The 20,087-nt window shown below is 35.8% G+C and overlaps 1 protein-coding gene across 3 annotated transcripts in view; it reads right to left on the minus strand.

Annotated features, from left to right (window-relative positions):
* The window catches only part of LOC144437276 (calbindin-32-like), a 42,292-nt gene extending 24,436 nt beyond the window's left edge, over window positions 1-17,856 (minus strand). For 2 of the 3 annotated variants that reach the window (XM_078126196.1, XM_078126197.1), the window contains exons 1-3: window positions 17,806-17,856; window positions 17,248-17,606; window positions 16,972-17,045 (exon numbers count right to left, since the gene is read on the minus strand). In XM_078126196.1, the coding sequence (XP_077982322.1) occupies window positions 16,972-17,045; window positions 17,248-17,356 (183 nt within the window). In that variant the 5' untranslated portion in view covers window positions 17,357-17,606; window positions 17,806-17,856. The remainder of the gene's footprint in view (window positions 1-16,971; window positions 17,046-17,247; window positions 17,607-17,805) is intronic. The other variant, XM_078126195.1, reaches the window with a different exon arrangement.
* Between the last annotated feature and the right edge of the window lie 2,231 nt (window positions 17,857-20,087).

A 20,087-nucleotide genomic window follows, 5' to 3' on the forward strand; every position in this document is an offset into this window, starting at 1 on the left:
TTTTTTTGCTCTGTCTGTCTGTCTGTCTGTCTGTCTGTCTGTCTGTCTGTCTGTCTGTCTGTCTGTCTGTCTGTCTGTCTGTCTGTCTGTCTGTCTGTCTGTCTGTCTGTCTGTCTGTCTGTCTGTCGGTCGGTCGGTCGGTCGGTCGGTCGGTCGGTCGGTCGGTCGGTCGGTCGGTCGGTCGGTCGGTCGGTCTGTCTGTCTGTCTGTCTGTCTGTCTGTCTGTCTGTCTGTCTGTCTGTCTGTCTGTCTGTCTGTCTGTCTGTCTGTCTGTCTGTCTGTCTGTCTGTCTGTCTGTCTGTCTGTCTGTCTGTCTGTCTGTCTCTCTCTCTCTCTCTCTCTCTCTCTCTCTCCAAATTTAACACATTGATTCTATAATTCTAGTCTTTGCTATCCAATTACATGGTGCCAGTTGATGGGATAATCGACTGCCTGTACAACGCCCCATGTGTCATATGGTGTGAGAGAATAACAATGTTATCTCTCTGACAAATGACTCCGTAGGTATTGGCTATTGACCCCCGATAGTTAAGAGTTTTAGCACAGCCATAAATTGTATGTATGTGCAGTGTATCATGTTCATCTACGTGGGTGGAATATCCTTACCACCTTGTTCAACCTGACTGAAACAATATCCTTTTCCGAGAGAGAGAATTGTGAACAGCTTTGGAATCTTAAAAAAAGCACATGCTTTTCCTGTGAAAGTAGTATGAGAAGACAGCTTTAATTGTCTCTTTGACCTTTCCATTTAGGGGACATAAAAGGGTGTTTGTTACAGCAGAAGGTTAACTATAAAAAACGGTCGATTTAAGTATTCTGCATCGAAGGATCCTTTGTATTTAAATGCCAAGCCCTGTCGTTTAAATCGATTACATTTCAAAGTAGTATATGTTGGGAAATATAAGCATACTATTACAGTGTCAGGTTTCATCAGTTTCGATCACAGAATTGTCGACAGCGGAACTATTCTTAATAAAAAAACGCGTCGGGGACTAATTTCCCTGAAAATCTAAATTCTTAGAATTTCTCCAAGCCTTTGGCATATGCAAACTTCTTCCCGGTCCTTTTAAAAGAAATGTACGTGTTCACCGTCTTACGCTCAAGGAAACTGACAATTTCTATATTCATCAGAGCTAAGATATTATTTGGCGGCCATGTTTGATTCTAAAATGGCTTAACTATGATATCTATATGACTTATATCTAAACAAATATTATCTTTATTATCTTTCTTGATTTCAACTGAGAAAATATTTGAGCTTTCTTCTTAAACAAAACTACCAGCAAAAGTTAAGTTACAAATTTAACGGTTTAAGTTAAAGTTTTACTTCTGAGTCGTATGCTTCATTAAGAGTGGTATACTTTGATACTGAAGTTAATTATTCCAGGTTAAATGTTAGATAAAAGCTATTTGAATAGATATAATGTGCATCTCTAATGTAAGTAATAGCATTACCATTAAACAGTACTATCCCTTGCTGTATTAGAGTCTAAAATGTAAATTTACCTAATGAACTAAGACAGTCTGTTCATTGCATGCATGCATGATTGCAATGTACAATCATTTATGCATCATCTGTTTGTCTTTACCAGTGGGTTACTAACTTCGTTTCTATGTATAGACACATTAATGATTAAACTCCGCATAGGGTGAATTATCAGTTTGTAACACCATGTCATTAAGGGTGTCAAATGTAATATTTATGAGTGGTAGTATTTGAAATACAAACATTGTATGAACTATCTTGCTTTCTACCTTTGTCAGTCTACCCAACGTTCTGCTATCGATTTACATTAATTGAACTGTAAACATGAATGTTATATATACTTTTTACTCACGTGATTATGATTTGAATACCCACACTAATTTGAATGTTAGGTGATCCATTTTCCCTTTAATAATAGCGTGTGAATTCTAATTTCACACAATCGGATGCTTAAGTTTATTTTAGCTTTTTGTCGTGAATGTGTAATTACTGTGTTTGGGTTCAGACATAACGCTGTAACAGTTTATTCGTAAGATTTTAGGTCCAGTAAGAAAGAGCCGCCTGTGCAATCTCAGCGTTTTTTCATGATCACATATTTGATATATTATCGGTATTTTGTTCACGTATTTGTTGAATGTCAGCTGCTTTATAACTGTTTGCCCTCATGTTTAAACAGTGCAAAGTAATCATTTAGGTATGCATTAGACTGATATAGAACCAGAAGTTCTTTTATTCTTGAACATTTCACGTCAATAAAAAAGCCAATGATAGAAGTGACAAAAAGCAAAACGGATAAAGCCATTTGGCTGGTTTCATCAGCTGTCAGTATAAATGTGCAATAGGTCGATTCTAAAGAAGTGTAAATATGTTCTCAAGCAATGATTTGTTTTCTAGTGGAAAAAATAATAATGAAAGATAGTAAAAATACATATCTGCTGTGAACTAGGCATAGTATTTTGTCGATGTAGACTAACGTGACCTCCGAATTATCACTGGTTTTAACAATTTAATGCAATGAATATATTCCAGATGTGTTGTGGTAAAAGTCACGATGTACCAACTTCCTGTCTTTTCATGTTAAATCAAATCTATTTTTCCTGCTTACTGTGGGGCTTTTATGAACACTGTATAACTTTCACTCTGAAGACATATGGAGTACTCTGTCGGTGACTTAATGTAATATAGTTTTGAAAGTATGTCACGTACGAAAGAATATTTCGTTTAAACAGCAGTTCCTCTGTCTACGCTGCGCAGAGGAAATGTATGAAAAGGTGTATTAGGCACGAAATACAACTGATTCTAATTGAATTTTGTCTGTGTAGTCATTGAAATCTTAAAGACTGAAAATGTAATGTTTTCTCATGACGAAGTGTGAAAGTACTCAATAAATACCCCTTCAACATTCCCTCTTCTTGGTTTGACTGATATGTTCAGTAAAGTGATTTGACATTGAATCATGTATATACCGTTTAAATCGAGACAGAAAGGTTTGTTGAATATTCTGACAGATGGAAAAAATGTCACGTTTTCAAGATGCCTTTCTAATGGTACACATTCAAAGCAAACAATTTCTATCACAACCATATATGAGCCTCTTTTGCCTGAAACAAGAGACAGGCAGTTTGAAGACCCATACAACAAGTGATGAATATCTATTGCATCAAAGGAACCCCTCAAGGCATGATAAATTATGTAATACTGAGAAAATGGTAATCAAAATTTGAAGCCATGCGCACCATCATTTGTAAATATGCAAATATTGGTAGACACTACCCAAGTATTTATTTTCATTTTTTATTTTGTTGATTCTAGGTGACCTTTGACGCAACAAGACAAATCATTACACATTGATATATGATTGCTAATGCTAGCCGTGGGTGAATTGTGTTTGCAAAAATATTTCATTCGCTGTCATATTTGTGAAGGCTATTCAAAATTCCTAGATTATTACCAGTTTTTCAAATATTATTTATATTTGAATACATTAAATGGCTCACATATTTCCTGCAATGCCAACCTTTTGATTTGGAATGAATATTGGAATTTGAAACTAATTTAAATGACAGTTTACCAGACAGAAAAGACTTGTATTTTGGCGGCCACCTTTGCAATACATTCATGAAATCCCACTTGTTTAAATTTCTTTTCTAATGCTGTCGTTCTAACGAGTATTATCTTACATTAGCACACCATTCAAAAGACACTTACGCATGAGAGCTGTGTTAACGCGAAGGACATGTAACACGGTGTCCATATGTTTTTCGAATTCATGATTCGTACGGTCGAGGATACGTGCACTCAGATATATCGTTTGATAAAGGAGGAAGCAATGCATCCAAAACGTGAGATGAATGTGTCTTCACGGCAGAATTCTTAACTAAGGCTAATCTTCATGTACTGAAAGATGATAATTTGAGTGAAGGATGAGTTATCTGATATCATACACTTTACTGTCACAATATGAGCATTACTATGCATGATATTTCTAATTCACATAGGTAACTCTACTGAACAGGCTTCTGTGTTTTTTTCTCCGCAGGGATAGCTGTCACTTTTTTTTTTATCCCTGATACTAGTCTAGAATAATTTATGGTTTTTTATATCCTGTCCATTGAAGTTTGAAAGGTAGCATTGTCTATCTATGTGCTTACAGATGCGCAATTTTAGTTAATATATGTATACACCACTAACAAAGAGAATTGACAGGTATTGCAATAGTATTTTCCTTTTTTTTTAAAAATGATATCCGTAAAACTAGTAAACTACCGGAGGCACTTAACCTTGTTAGTGAAAACAGATTTTTTGTTTTTCATTTGGGTTTCATCTAATCGATGTAAAATCTCATCACTGTCCTTTCAACATCGATTTAAACCTTAATATTGCCTTGAAAGCAGGGACACAGTAAACAACTGAGGATTGAAATTGGTTATTGGTGGTCGATGTCCCGATATCTAATAAGATGAAAGGATTTTTGCTGCTGGCCATTTCTTGTGATGAAACTTCAGATTAGATAGATATGTACATTTGAACGTAGGTATACAGGCTTCAAGTTAGGATTCGTGAATTGTAAAAAGATCGATGCGAAACCATAATTGGAGTAGAATATAGGGCATGACGATAGCTTTAACAAAGAGTTTGCCATGGCATCTCTGTTATTTTTATATTTTCAAATGGTCACGTTGGGGTCGGGGTGGGGGGTGGGGTGGGGTGGGGAGGGGTTGGTGGTGTAACGTACTAGCAAACCCGCATCTGACACATTTCCGCTTTGTTTTCCTAACCATATTGACTCCATGGAAAATGGATCTATTCGCCAAGGAACAAGATAAATTTTCCTATGAATAATTAGTTGTGTTGATTAATTAAGTTGTGTGCAACTGTCTGAAACTGTCGACACATTAGTTATACCAGAAATCGTTGGATATTAAAATATAACCCCTTGGGATCATGCCTCATTATACTATTGGCTCATTTGTCACTGTAGAGAGCCCGACAGTTTCAATCTAATAAATATTCAGTATCTTAAACTTATCAACATTATTTTTTAGTCATATTTGTCATGCCTTATCTATGTTGTCTAAATAAAAAAATTCAGGTGTTGCAAACTGTGTAACACATACATGCAAAACGCCACCTTCGGCTAACAGCCGCCATTGTAGCAGACGACATTACGGATAACTGCCTGATATAATTTATATATTTTCGAATATGACATGATGTAAAATATACGAGATTCCACCTTGTTATGCTTATAACCTAGTAATAATTGCAGTCGTTATAACTTAGTCATCATGGTTTTCATGCTCTCTGGGTACAAAATTCTGCAGTTCACACAGCATATTGCATTTTGCAGAATGTATTTTGTTCGGAAGCCTCGCGCTTTGTACTATTTTCGATTCTCATTTCCCTGGGTTCAGTCGCTTGATATTATTTTTGAAATGCGAATGAGAGAAGAATGTATATACTTAGTCTAGCATATATGCGTAAGAAGCTCAGTATAATAACATTTAAATTAGTTAATTACATGATTTAGAATGTTTCCTTTGTTTTAACATTTATCAGTTTTTTTCTTGGAAAGTCATCGTGGTTTGGGATATCCATCGTCTGTATTGTGTATGCTTACATATTTATTTAAGACTCGAATCACGTTTGTGATTCCCTATTTTGATGGCCTCAAATAAAAAAAAACATCTCGGAATTACAATCTGCAGCACTGTCGGCAACAATGCTAATTTCGATTTACAACTGGTCACGTAATTACTGTAATTACAGACGACGGTCAATACAGCAGAAACAAATTTGATTCTAAAATTGTATGAGGTTTATTTATCGAGAATGAAGCACTCACTAACAGCATAACCCCAATAAGCAGAAAGACATTTCAACTTTCAAAATTCGCATTTACATTATAAAAATAGTAAAAACTGCTAACGACACCACGTCAAAAAGATGAAATACAATAGCCGAGGCGAATGTATCCGAGGTATTATTTGATGGAACGGTTTAATAATCGGTATTGAGATACGGAAGTATGAATGATTAATAAGCAAAAAAAAGAAAGAAAAGAGTTTGATAGTGTATCACGACTGATGCTACTGATAGGAGTTGCCAATGTCATAGGAATACCTTTCGATCATACATGTTAGAAGTGAAATGAAAAAAACCCTAGAAAATGAAACTTAAAGGAGTTTATAAAAGAATATGTCGATTACTAATGATTGATGAATGCTTATAGAGGCACAGGAAATAGAATGAGAAAAGGAGATATCGAGAGAACCTGGAAGACAGATATTAAAAGAGATAGCGAGTGGCTGACAATCAAATATACAGATATACAGACTAACAGACAAACAGATCGGGCGAGAGAATGAAGCACATATAGAAACACTGTAGGAGACAACGATAACACTAAGTAGTCAGTCACTCCAACCACGATTCGTGTATGGTCTATGCTCTAATAAGCCTCGTATTTTCACAATTGCTTAATCTTCAAGTTCAAGATCCTTATTCACATTCGTATATGAGATCTAATGAGTTTTTTGTTGGTGAAAATATAACAATTAGCTTGTACAGTAGTTTTATTTTAATCGTATGAGACACACAGCTGCACGTTTTTATTGGATGGTTTAGATGAATAGCACCTGTCAGATAGCCAGCAATTACTATACATAGCAACGCTGGTCATCGTGGTAGCATTCATTCTGTTTTAACTCATACGTATCACGATTATTAATCAGACAAAGGAAGAGGACATGCAAATTGCTAACTTGTTAATATGTTATCTGTATTTCAAATTTCCTCCAAAATTTTCACCGTTACTTCTCAGTCCAACTTCATCAGTAGTAGATGCATAACATCTAAAAAATTCGACTGGCTATTCACGAAAGACAATGTATACATATTTAATTTTAAAAAGCCCATAAAACCTTCAAGCATCTCGTGCACCAGTCTCGTGAATAAACAACCAAACAAAGCAGTTGTTTACTCTTTCAAATAGGTAGCATATGCTATTTACTAAGCACCATAGCGCCAGAGGCAACCACACTAGGAGGATATACGCCCATCTGGAGTCGTGCACGCGCCGGTTTGACAGGTTAACTCAAGTATTAGCCAGACTTCAAATTTACAGAAATGAATATTTGGTGTAGAGCTTTATCAATTATCATGGTGTCACACACAGTTTGTCAATTATTTAAATAAGATTTGATTAATATCAAACGTCATATTTTGAAATAAATAAGGGTATAGAAGAGTAGCATACTAACGACTTAATTTCGAAGAAATCCAAGAGTTTCTGTAATTTAATATTTAATACAGCGACGGATTATAATTATTTCTCGTTAGAAATGTCTTAGCGGTACCGGAAAAGTTAATAATCTACGATTTCATCACTACAGTCGTACTTGACTGCAACCCCCCCCCCCACACCCACACCCACACTCATCCATTAATTATCCGATGGATTTTTGAAGACGCAAACATAGGTTGAGTTGAATAACGGGAAGACTTTGATACTGTTAAGCTCTTACTGATGACAAAAAACCCTGCGATTATACGTATAAACAGCAATTTTAGCTAAACCAGAAAGTTAATATAAATGTTACCTGGTATACTTAAAGCATCGATCGTGTGAGCACATATAGACATAGAGTAATGGGGTGGCCATCGGGTATAAGTTTAAATTAATCACCAAAAATTGAACTATATTGACAGACTTGTTTCCTGTGTGTCAAAGCCGTTAATTTGAGTAGACCAGTGATTAACTTGTATTTCATATTAAATATAGAAAGAAAATCGACCGTTGTAATAACGTGCCGTAAGGCAGTTGCAAAGAGTCTCCTATATCATGAAACATGGTGCACGCATGCGTACATGTAAGTGTTTAACTGCGCTTACGTACAGCTAGCATTTTACCTAATCATTACTACATCATTGCATATATATTGGCATATTTTTAGGTCAGGGTGTCACGGTCTCTTTAAATACAAAATAAATCGGAAGGAGTTAATATTGTTATTCTGATAACCGGCAAAAACGCCTGCCTTGATATGTTATTAACACGACACATTTTTTGAAACACACTCACAGAAGACGTGTTCGTATTTTTAGAGTCAAATATTGACTTACAATAAGGTATTGTGATAGTCATGTTTCTGACATTCTTTCATTTTAAATTTAGTCGCTTTCATAGACCGACAAATATTGTATTCGGCATTGCAAACACATTAAAACACTTTGTTGCCATAGCAATCACGTTCTTTGTTCGTAACCATTCATATCATCTACTAGGATTTCACGATCCAGACCGTTTATGTCAGATATTACTATAAATGTCATTTTTAGGAGCTGTCGTCTGAATTTTCTTGAAAATACATTGTTTTTATACCTATCAATAGACACAGATGGAACATCATAAAAATCCTCACAGGTCGCGCTCGTTCACAAAGCTGTGACCTATTTAGGCGGTTGCCATGGAAACGAGAGCTGTCGAGTTTCAAACGGGTGCATATAGCTTTCATATCGCAACGAAAAGTATTTTTTTCGAGTGAAATTCCCGTGCCTTAGATGTGATTTTCGGAGACCTGGTCTTGACTAATGTTATTTTGACATATGAACTGTTATAATGTATCTGTTATTCTCACCATGTTATTCATCGCACTTGTGATTTTGTCATTTTTAAGAGGTCGTCGTAATACTTTCAGAACAGATGCTTACTACTTACGTTATAGTGAACATACACAATAACGTGCCTGAATCGAATATCATATGTTTCTCTGATAGCTTTTGATGTTGGCTTGATGTCACTCTGTTCATGGCTAGATTAAGGGCGAATGAAAGCTAAGAAAACATTAATTTTCCTTCGACAAAATGAGCTGAAATACACACCATTAAACCTAGTCAGCTTAGATTTGACTAAAAAAAGTAGCATACATAAAATACCATAACACTATGTATGTCCATCATTGAAGCACTATGATTCATACACAATTCAGTTCCCTTCTTCCACGTTTGATTGAGAAACAGACACGTTTCGAACAAATCACTTGTCCTTCTTCAGTGTCTAACTGGATCTGACAGAATGATACAAATTTGAATTTACATGTATATATTGAAGTTAATAACCTCTGGTTACTCAACACCTCCAGCAAATTTGGATCATTCTGTCAGATCCAGTTGTTAGACACTGAAGAAGGACACACACACACACACACACACACATATATTCAGACATCTACATTCGAAAGTAGACCAAAGGTCGAGGATATCAGTTTGTCTGTTCGTAATCCGGCTAATGATTTGAACTTTTTTAATCTATAGAAGATCATATACTCAAGCGAATCATGAACAAGGGTAGACATCTATCGCGATGAATATCATAATTCCGATACGGAGTCACTAATATAGTGACCCTCGGCCAGACATGTCGTTGTTACTTACTATGAAATTATCGTGTTTTTATACCGCTATAAAATAAACGGTGTACAATACTCTAAACCGCCAGTTACAATTGTAAGTGAAGCAACCCTACTTTTTTAATTCCTTGCGTGCGTATACGTGTACACATCAATAATAGTGTAATCAATTGCTTAGAATGGCTATTCAAGAGCCTAATAAAAAGTTAACAGGTACTTTTGAAACGTATAAAAGCAGCTATAATTTCAGGAAAAAGGACTCCTAATGACTTTTATTGTGAAGAGTGAGTTATGTTATTTTGTACATACTCTGGATGTTCTAAACATAAAAGCCGTATGCGCTAACGGTTGATTGATGGTAGTTGAGCATATATCTGATGTTAGCAATAAATGTGACCAGATGGGTGACTGTGTACTCGATATGTACACACGTAAATGAACTTGTCCTTGAGAAATAGGATTTAAACAATGATTTAATCTACAAGTGTGCTATAAAAGGTATACTTATTATGCGGAACATGACCTTTTCCATTTTGCTACCAGCAGAAAAACAGGGAATGGTTCATTTACCATCAGAAATCATATCATTTGACGCCATAGTTGGATGCATAAGGAATTCTTCACGGTGTTAGATTTTCACTTTTGACTTTTTATTCTCAAGTGATCCCGAAATTATTTCTCGCGGTCAACATTCTATCATACTTTGATTTTATGAAGCAATCTCAAGAACAGAATGACACGACCTCATAAACTGTTTATACAAATTTTTCAACGTATATGGGAAAAATCGCGGAATTTTGAGTTAGCAATTTGAAGCGAATGAGCAAACAAGAGTACAGTACTTTTATTTCAAAGCCTCATTGCTATAAGCTACTCATACATGTATTTGTATTAATATAAGCATTTGTACAATCTCATAACGCTAGTATTTGCATGCAGCCTAAGCTTAAATGTGTGGTCCAAGTATTTGTAGGACTTTGATAATAATCCTGTTTTGACGTCATTCTATGATTGCTGTTTCTGATCGATAAATAAATGTAAGGGTTTTTACACAGCACTACTGTAACAGAGATTAAAACATCGTTTCAAAATGATACACAGGGAAAATAAGAATTACGTAACCGGTCAGTCACATTTACAGAAAGTAAAGAAAATGAATTGTCGTTTGGTAGCCATGACCTTTCAACCGCACTAATTCCTTAATTAATTACGTTTGTAACATATCGCGAAAATAGTGTCTGACCTGACGTTTTTTCACAGGTGTTGCATTTCTAATAATTCGTGGCTCATTACACATCTCATGTTTTATCACTTGGCAGCTCCTACTACATAGGCTAACATGTTATAATTCAATACCCGAAACAATGCTCTTAATTCCAAGAGATTTCTAGTTCAATGTTCAGTTGTCAAAACGTGCTATTGCACTATATCTCTTCCAGCAAACCTAAATTATAGATTCAAAATTTCAGAATAACAAAACCGATTGACTACTGCCATAACATCTGACCCATAGGAAATATGCCCTTCACATTCAACTATTTCAAGATCACTTCAAGAGGGCTCTAGTTGTTAATTACAGCCCAGGAGACTATATTTCCCCAAGGCTGCGTCGTTTATGAACATTTCTAGTAGTACTAGTAGTACTGCCAAACGTACAAAATCGTCATTTTTTGCAAGGTGTTCGACCTTTCCAGATGTAAGGTGACCGCCATGATGCAGTATAATGAAATTACGTCACCATACACCTGTGCACTCTAATGAGTAGTGCAGACCTACGTCATTCTATAACCGTTACATATGTTTACCCACACGTGACTTGTTTTGGACCAATTCCAGGACAGCTTAAGAGTGCAATGTGTAGTTGAAAAGTGGCATGCTCGATTTGTAAGCTAGCATATTTGGCTATGTCAGTGAGTATTCAAACATGATTGTAATTCGATGAGTAAAGGTGATGGAAAACTAAGAGTAGTTTGGACACGCTGTTCAGCGCCATTTCCTCGCTCCACACGGCCGCCATGTTGTCTTCTTACACACAGTTTGCCACATCATACTAAGCTATGAAGAGCTCTGGGGCATATCAGCGAATGTGTTTCTTGTGACAACTGTCACTCTGTCGATCTGATTGTATTCAATTATTTTATCGATGTTAACCTTGGCCACTTGTGTATTCCAATTGCATTAAACTTCGTAGTTTCCAGTAAACTATATATGCAAATTATTCTATATGTTTTTAATGTTTAAATAATATGTAAGAGTTATGAAAGACGTTAGACATCAGAAAACATACGTCGGTTTATGACACAAAATACCGTGTAACATTCAATCTAAAAACTAACTAACCACAAAACAAATCCCTATCAAGTTTCGGAATGTGACATTACATTGCAAAATCGAAACCATTCTAGAATCAATGGTAACAGCAAAATTCCTACCCTGGGGCATGAAATCTTTTATGTGTGCGGAAAACACAATTTGTAGCGTTTAGATAACGCCTTAATACGATTATAGCAAAAAATATTGACCAAGTTACGTTGTTAAGGTCTTATACCTTGTTAATCGCGTGACGTAGTTTGTTCACCATTTATCTAATTAGGTATGACGTAGTTGATGTTCACTCCGGGGTTATATCGCTGATTCTATTTTATCTCAGTACATTCAGTGAAAAATGTCATTAATTCCGTTACTAGCTTTACGTTTCATTACTCAGTACTAATTAATTAGTTCACCGATTGACATAGTGGAAGTCTCCAAGGCTACTGTCTACCCGTCATGCAAAGTACCAGCCAGATGAAATTAGTGTCGATATGTCTCTTTGAATGCTATTCCATCGGAATTGAAATGCTGAGAGAGTAAGCGATCAAATACAGGGATGGATTCTCCGTTGCTCAGCAAGGTATCTTAATTCTGTCGGAAGAGTGACGTTGGGAATAATTTTCTCTAAATCCAGATCAGATCACGTCGACAGGCATATAGCCACAATTGTAAGACAAAGCAAAGAGGCCTTAGGCAATTGAAACAGATCAAAGGAATGAACAGAGAACCATTGGAAAAGGAACTTCTGTTAAGTCACTGTTACAAAGTTAAAACTCAACAAGAATCGATTCTTATTGTTAATAAAGAGAAAGTTCTCAAGCTCCATAATCGAAAATATTTTGGATTTCATTGCATAGAAGGATGACTATATATATATTACACGAAAGATACCCAACGTTGAAGAACTTTCTTCTATATTGTACTTCCACCAGTAGCATATATATTTCCTCTTATTTTAAAGGCATAGCGATGTATACATTGACATCAAAACTCTGATAACCGCCTTTAAGTATGAAATATACACATCGTTATCAGATGACGTCATCACCAACTGTAAGCATGAATGATGTTGTCGCTGGCGGTGTCGTCTTTTTATTGGCAGGCTCTAATGAGATGCAGGACAATTTTGGATCATTAATGCTGATAAAGTAGCTGATAAGAGAGGGTGAGTTATTGTAGCGAGTTTTAAATAATGCATGATGTGGTGGCAGCCATTCCGATGATTGACCACATCACGTGATAAGAATGGGATATACAGCCACCTGCCAATTTGTCATTTAGCCCCTGTCACAATTTTTGTTTTTGCTGACCAAAATTATCGTCTGCTTCTGAAAGTTAAAAGTTTGGAAATTTTTAACGATTTCTGTATATTTGTACCTCTTACAAAAGCGAACACTTTGTCAAAATATGACAAATTTAATTTGTTTTTGAATAATGACGTTCATATGGAATCCTTTAATTTTTGCGGAGAGAGATTCCTAAAATTATCAGTATTTCAAAAATAAGAGTAAGAATTTAAATGATGAAATTCAAGCGAAATATGAGCGTCCTATCTTCAAATTGGAAAAAAACTATTTCCAGAGTACCAAAGTTTATGTCTTCTAAGCAAATTTACTCCAAACTGTTTTATCCACCTTATTTACTTTGATTTTACATTTAAGCAATCGAATGAGGCCAGGGAATAACGTTTCTGAATCAAAAGCTGCAACAAATATGAACTATAAGAAGAGATTTCTATAAATAGTCAGGTATTAGCAATTTGTCTGTAGTGTTGTCAATGCAAACTTGGCGCGAAAACCCGGGAGGCTTTTCAAACTCTATTACTTGATGGCAGCTTATGCATGATTTATCAAAAGATCACATTGCTTATTCAGGTCGGAAGGTAGAAGCCGCCAATGGGCCAGTATACACTCTCATGGCGGCCATTACTCTCCCCATTTCAAGAATAGGTTTATATCTTCGGTTATCTTATATGCAAATGAACATTTATCATCTTGCCAGATAAAACTACTATCACCTGAACCCTCAAGGATCCGATGGCGCTACTACACTCGTCAAAATATCGCACAACCGAATGTATAATTATCATTTCCTTTTCACTCCTGACGGCAAATTTTGAATAAATGATGAAAATTTGATCACGTAGTTATAAATTTCCAATGGTTATGATTATGTTTATACGGAGTATTCACTCTATAGTGTTGTATTCCCTCCCACCCTAGGGCAATAGCAACTTTAAAAATAGTGGAAAAATAATTGCATTTTCAATATTCATGAGATAGTGACAATAAGCTAATAAAGCTACGCTTCATTCAAGTTTCAATGATAATAACCAGATCTTTGTCCGAGATACTTAGAGTTTTTTATGAGTAGAAATGTGTGAACCACACTATCATATTTCCATATTGTTCGCAATAGTTATTTATGTACGATTCATACAAATGGCATATCAGTACGACTGGAACTGACACATCCTAAATTTGAAGAAAAATGACACAAAAAGTTCAGACACATTGTGACAACACTGAATATAGAATCGCACTTATTGAAATATCTCAGCGGAAGATTAGAATTATCAGAACAGTGGATGATCTGGTCACGAGGACAGAGCCATATGACTGTATGATTTGAGTTTACTTAAGAATATTAAAGTCTCCTTTTTCTATATCACTCTGTTATATGATATCATCTTTGGTATATTATATGCCTGTCTACTTTTGTCGCTTATGTGAAAGTGGGCGTGTCCGGCCGAAGAGCTCATCGCTTTGAGGTATTCGTACTGATCAAAACGCCGCTCTAGTCAAACAACCAACTTCCTATTTGGTTGCCAAATTACCTGTGTATGTAAATCGGATCAACGTAGTTTATTAGCAAGAGAGTGTGATAATAAAAACAGATTTTTTTGTTGGCGTTGAGACTGCAGCTCCTACACAATAATGAAAATTCGTATATTTTCCTCCATATTGTCTGTAGCTGAAATAATGAGCGAAATATCACAATTCCGACCGGGGTTCTTGTATTGATAATTTTTGCCCGTCGGGCAATACTGGAGAGGTGCATCAATGAACGGCGTCAATATGGTTGTTTATCAGAGTTCAGACATACGCCCGTACATGATAAATTATGGTGGTTTCACAATGGGCCACGTCTACGTTATACATATGGACTCGTAACAACGATTTCCCGACTGTAAATTACTTAGTAACGGGCTGCTAAAGAGATTCATATTCAGCAAACAATCTAAAGGCTGATCACTTGTAAAACACATCCAATATTTGCATGAAGTCCACTACAGGGAATTACGACAAAATGAAAATTCCTATGAATATGCCAAGTTGTGAGAGAAGGGGTCGCTCGTCGTTCGCACGTCTTTTTAACAAGAGGAACAAGAGCGGCAGATATGGGGCTGATAGAACCTCGAGTTTTATTCAAGGTCATGTAAAAATGCTCAATGTCAGTCGCGGTAACATTTTAGAAAACGTTTTGCATACTGTCTAGCTCTATCAACAATTATGTACTATCGAACGAAAGGAGGTATTCAGTGCAATCAGTATTTTGTTGAAATGTGATCTTCGCACATGCGCGGTACATGCCATAATCCTATATCGACCCTTTTAATCGAAGTCTTTCATAGTGTATATTTACCAACCCTATGGCTCAAACATTCAGACACAAAGACGTTTTTAAAACAACATTGTCATTTCAGAAACGTAGGGCCGTCTTTTTTTGTATCATAGTAACACAATTATAAGTGGATTTTTAGAAGGGCACACTTGTGTTTATTGCTAGGTGTTACCACGCCCTCGAGGGCTACTTCATCTGTAAGCACTGTAGCACGTATTTTTGGCTAACAAATTCTGAACAAATTCTAATTTACAAAATTGAATATCTCTCTCTAGATAAAAATAGTAATCTTGTAGTCACTAATAAGGTATAACGTTTAGTTACTGTCAGAATGATCTGATGATGAATGCCGTCTGTAATTTAGAAGAAACTCTCACTTCTCTGTAGGGGTCAAAACTATGCGTATTAACATGTATTTCGGCAAGTCGGCCATTGATGCGCGGAATTATCAACATTAATATGCAAATAGTAGAACCGGTACAAATTTGAATTGCCGTATGTCGACATGGGGTCGAGGTGGATTAGAATTGTTCTATCGTTTCACTATTCTCGGCTTATCGCAATGGGGTAAAGTACTCATTTTCTGACTGCAACAGATGGCTGTCGCAGTGAAGAAACAATTCCACAGTCCCAACTGCTGCCATTACATTTAAATGATATTCCGCGGCGCACCGACATTAATTACGCTCACGTCTTTTATTTTTGTATTAACTGGAGGACACAAGTTATTGCTTAACGCTGTCTGGGCTGTGTCTCGATCAGAGGGAAAAAAATACGAGCTCATATTCCTTAATTACCTGGCTAATTTTCAGTGTGTTTCGTACGTATCATTTGATCTCTCGCTGTCTTCACTCAGGTTACATACAAGCGTGCAATATCAATACATTTTCTGGTCGAACTATTTAATTTCAATTGCTACGCAAATTAACGCCAATCATATCGTTTCGCTGACCAATTTGTACATGAAAAACACAGCATAGCATTCTGTTTATGCAAATCGCTCTATAAAAGATATATTTGAATGATATTGGAAATGTTTGAATATACGTACGTAATAGCGAATTTACAATGTATCACTGACACGTATCAGACGGGCGTATAGTTTATTAATGCGTTTGCGAGGCGATTTTGTCTCTCTCGCTGTTATTTTTTTGTAGGAGGGGAAACCTTTAACAAAGACTCCCACTGCAACAGAGTGTGTGGCAAAAGCATAGACCATACACGACGGTCTATGGCAAAAGGCAACTAGTAAAACAGCACACTATCGGATGACACATTATTGGATCAATCAATCGCAAACGACATTAAATTATTCTTATGTAACATACTCTAACATATCTCGCACAGGTAGCTTATTTCGCATTCAGTACGTTTAGGTTGTTCTACGCATTCAGCTGATACACACTGAGTGCTATCCACTACAGGTTTCATCGAGTATTGTCTACCTTGCGTGAAAACCGAAGTAGGCATTAACACGTCACTAAGCGATTTGTGTATACAACCCTTGTTTTGTGAAGAATAGAACCATTACACTAAAGTACTGGAACATGGCCTAACATAACTTGATAATACGCGGTTTGGATAATTAGACTTCAAAATATTACCATGGCATTGGATAATGCAAATTTCGGTCCTTACCTCAGGTCCACCGGTGGTTTGAATTAGCTCTCTGAAGAATGCATCAAGCTCTGCGTCCTCGATGTAACCGTTGCCTGTACAGGAAGCAAAAATATATGAATTTAATAACCACATTTTTTTCACGAAAAAATTCGCTGATGAAATGATCGTATTTTAAATGCGAATATGAAATTCAATAATGATCATATACTAATAATTTATGATGGTTCTTAGATGATTTTGGTCACATAAAAAATGGTAAAGATGGGCAATAAACAAAAAAAGTGACAAACTTACCGTCGACATCATAGTGTTCCCATACCGTAATGAAATCATGAGCTGTCAGCTTTTTGACATTGCGAAATTTAGCCATGAAATTGGCACAAGCTTCACTCTGAGCTGCCATATTCGATGAGATTCTCCGATTTCAGATCAAGCGATTGAGCACAAGTTTACAGATGTGTCCAGTGCAACGACGCAGTACGTTCTGTCAGCGAGACACTGCCAGTCGATTATAGCTCAGTTATTCTGACTGTTGCACATTTATGCATTTACATTATTAAAACGACCGTTCGGATACGATGTGCGCATGTGCAGATGTCTGCCCGTTTTCCCCTAAGTATCCCGGATGAGTTATGGACAGGTGCTAGGTGTGGCTGTGAATGAAAACAGAATACGTCAAAATAAGAAAGCTCAGGCATGAAAATATCAGACCGAAATTGAGTATCATTTTCTGCCTTATTAACAACTCATATGGCACAATTATAACCAAATTCAGGAAAAAAAATTACTGAATATATATCAATGCGATATATCATAGTGTATTTCACTTGTTTAAAAAAAAAATATACATACATTTTGTTTTCGAAGTAGTAATCCATCTGCCGCATATCTAATGTAATTACATATAACATTATGTCCGAATCATGTTATATTAATGATGCCTCAATATTCTGTCGGGTAAAGGCAATGAAGGTGATCACAGAATCACAATCTACGACTGCATGAAAGATAATGCGGAAAACGACCTATTGCATGGTAACACAGTGTAGTATGCTGGGCGCCTACAGAAGAAATAATTACTCATTCGAAAAATGACTTTCCAATGGTATTACTACTGCATCGTTATTAACACCTAAAAAAACTATATAGTGTACAAATTAAACCATGGGGCGATTCTACGAATATAATTCATTATAAATTCTTTCCTTGACATTTATCGTATATTAAATGCATGGAAAGTATATATCTGCCATACTATAGAGCAAACATTTTTTTACTGAAGTCCCTCGAGTACACAGTCTCTTGTATTAAATATTGAAATTTTGTGAAAGTAGCTCGCAGTGGAATTTATGCATCACTGCATGATAGTCATACAATATAGTTCTACATTCCCACAGCCACCATGGTAGGCACAGAATACTTATACAGGTGAAAAAATTTCTGGAGATCAGTAACAAAATATATACCATCCATTTGAACTCAACACAGATGTTCTTTCCCAAAGCAGACACAAAATGCAAATATTTTGTATGATACATCTAGGCCGCCGACGGGGTTGTCATAGCATCTGTTGTCATGGTGACCCGGCGCTGGACAACGAACTTTAAATGATTCAAGTCGTTGGTAGTCACCTGCATATATTCCCAATAGTCCGAGTTTTATTTTGTTTGTTCCAAATGCTGACACTCGTCCAATATTTTCTCAAGAAATATTGAACCTCGAACATTTATTCAATTTATGAATGGACATGAATTAATATTTAATTGGACCCGCGATCGAATATCACAACTGCTGAATTAATAATCCCATTTTCGTTCAATTGAGGTTTGACTTTTAAAATGGTACTAATGTTGGTTTAATATCACATGATAGTTCTTTAACGTTTCATGATACCCTCAAATTTATCAATGCTCTCATAGCGAGGTCAATAGGTTAAGTGAACGAGGCATAGGGTATTTGTAAATTATAAAACGAATCGAAGATCTAATACACATCCTGTAATGACCTTACTCATAGCGAATGCCAATTAGTATAAAACAGTGAATCGAATATAGATTGTATGTTGCACAATGACACAATTCATATTAAGCTATAATGGCCAACTACTAACATTATGAGGATGGAAATAAACATGAAATCGAAAAAATATCGAAATATATCATGACCCGCATGCAATGTTGAATTAAATAAACAAGACTAATATGTGTGTAGTGATAGATATATTTCACTCCATACAATATAAATCATTACATTTACAGAAAATTATTTGAAACGCCATATGCCATAAAAACGGACAAAAATATATTTTCTACTATTTAAAGTCTATTTTTTTCATAAAACTCAATTCTACCGATAAGGAATTTTCTTTCATAACTCCGTGCCTTTTAATATTGTATACTTTAATTATGATATTCCCGACACACGTACAAGGTAGGTCATGTTAAATTATTTACAATTTGACTTTCAATTACTTAAATACAAAATCCACTTTTTCTATATGCTTATGAAAATAAAACTCAACAAACATGTTCTCATTGAATACATAAATTACAGGCATGTGTGTGTACATAATAGTATTAATACGTATGAAACAGTTGGTATGATCACGTGACTGTCAATTGTGTCAAAATATTATTTACGGTTTGTAACATCTGTATCGGAATGGTTGTGACGTCACAATTCTCCCAGGGGCCAACAGTAATGCCCAGTTAATTAAATAAATGTATATACTGTTATTATTTTTTTGGGACACGTAATTAGTTTGTGGGGTGCAACAAATTACCCCTTTAGAAATGCTACACCCGGGTTGTGAAACAGTATGGAAATGAATACATGTTGTTAATTTCCGTAGGTATTCCTACAGGTGGGGTGAAATGAATGTCACTCGCTGCTTCCATTACCTTGCTGTATATATTGAATTTTGTGGGATGGGCAATCATTAATAGGAACGTACTTTTAATTTACTATTTGAGGGTGGTTACACAGTTTTTAGTAAATCTTGTTCCACTCAAAAGATAAACATGACAATCTAGAGAATGAAATATGTGAGAGAATTTAATCTAGATAAATATATACAGGGATAATCTGTTGCATCCAACAAACTAATTACCCGTCGATGAAAATTAATGATGGCA

The sequence above is a fragment of the Glandiceps talaboti genome, chromosome 7 (assembly GCF_964340395.1).
Source record: "Glandiceps talaboti chromosome 7, keGlaTala1.1, whole genome shotgun sequence".
In the NCBI taxonomy this organism is placed as follows: domain Eukaryota; kingdom Metazoa; phylum Hemichordata; class Enteropneusta; family Spengelidae; genus Glandiceps; species Glandiceps talaboti.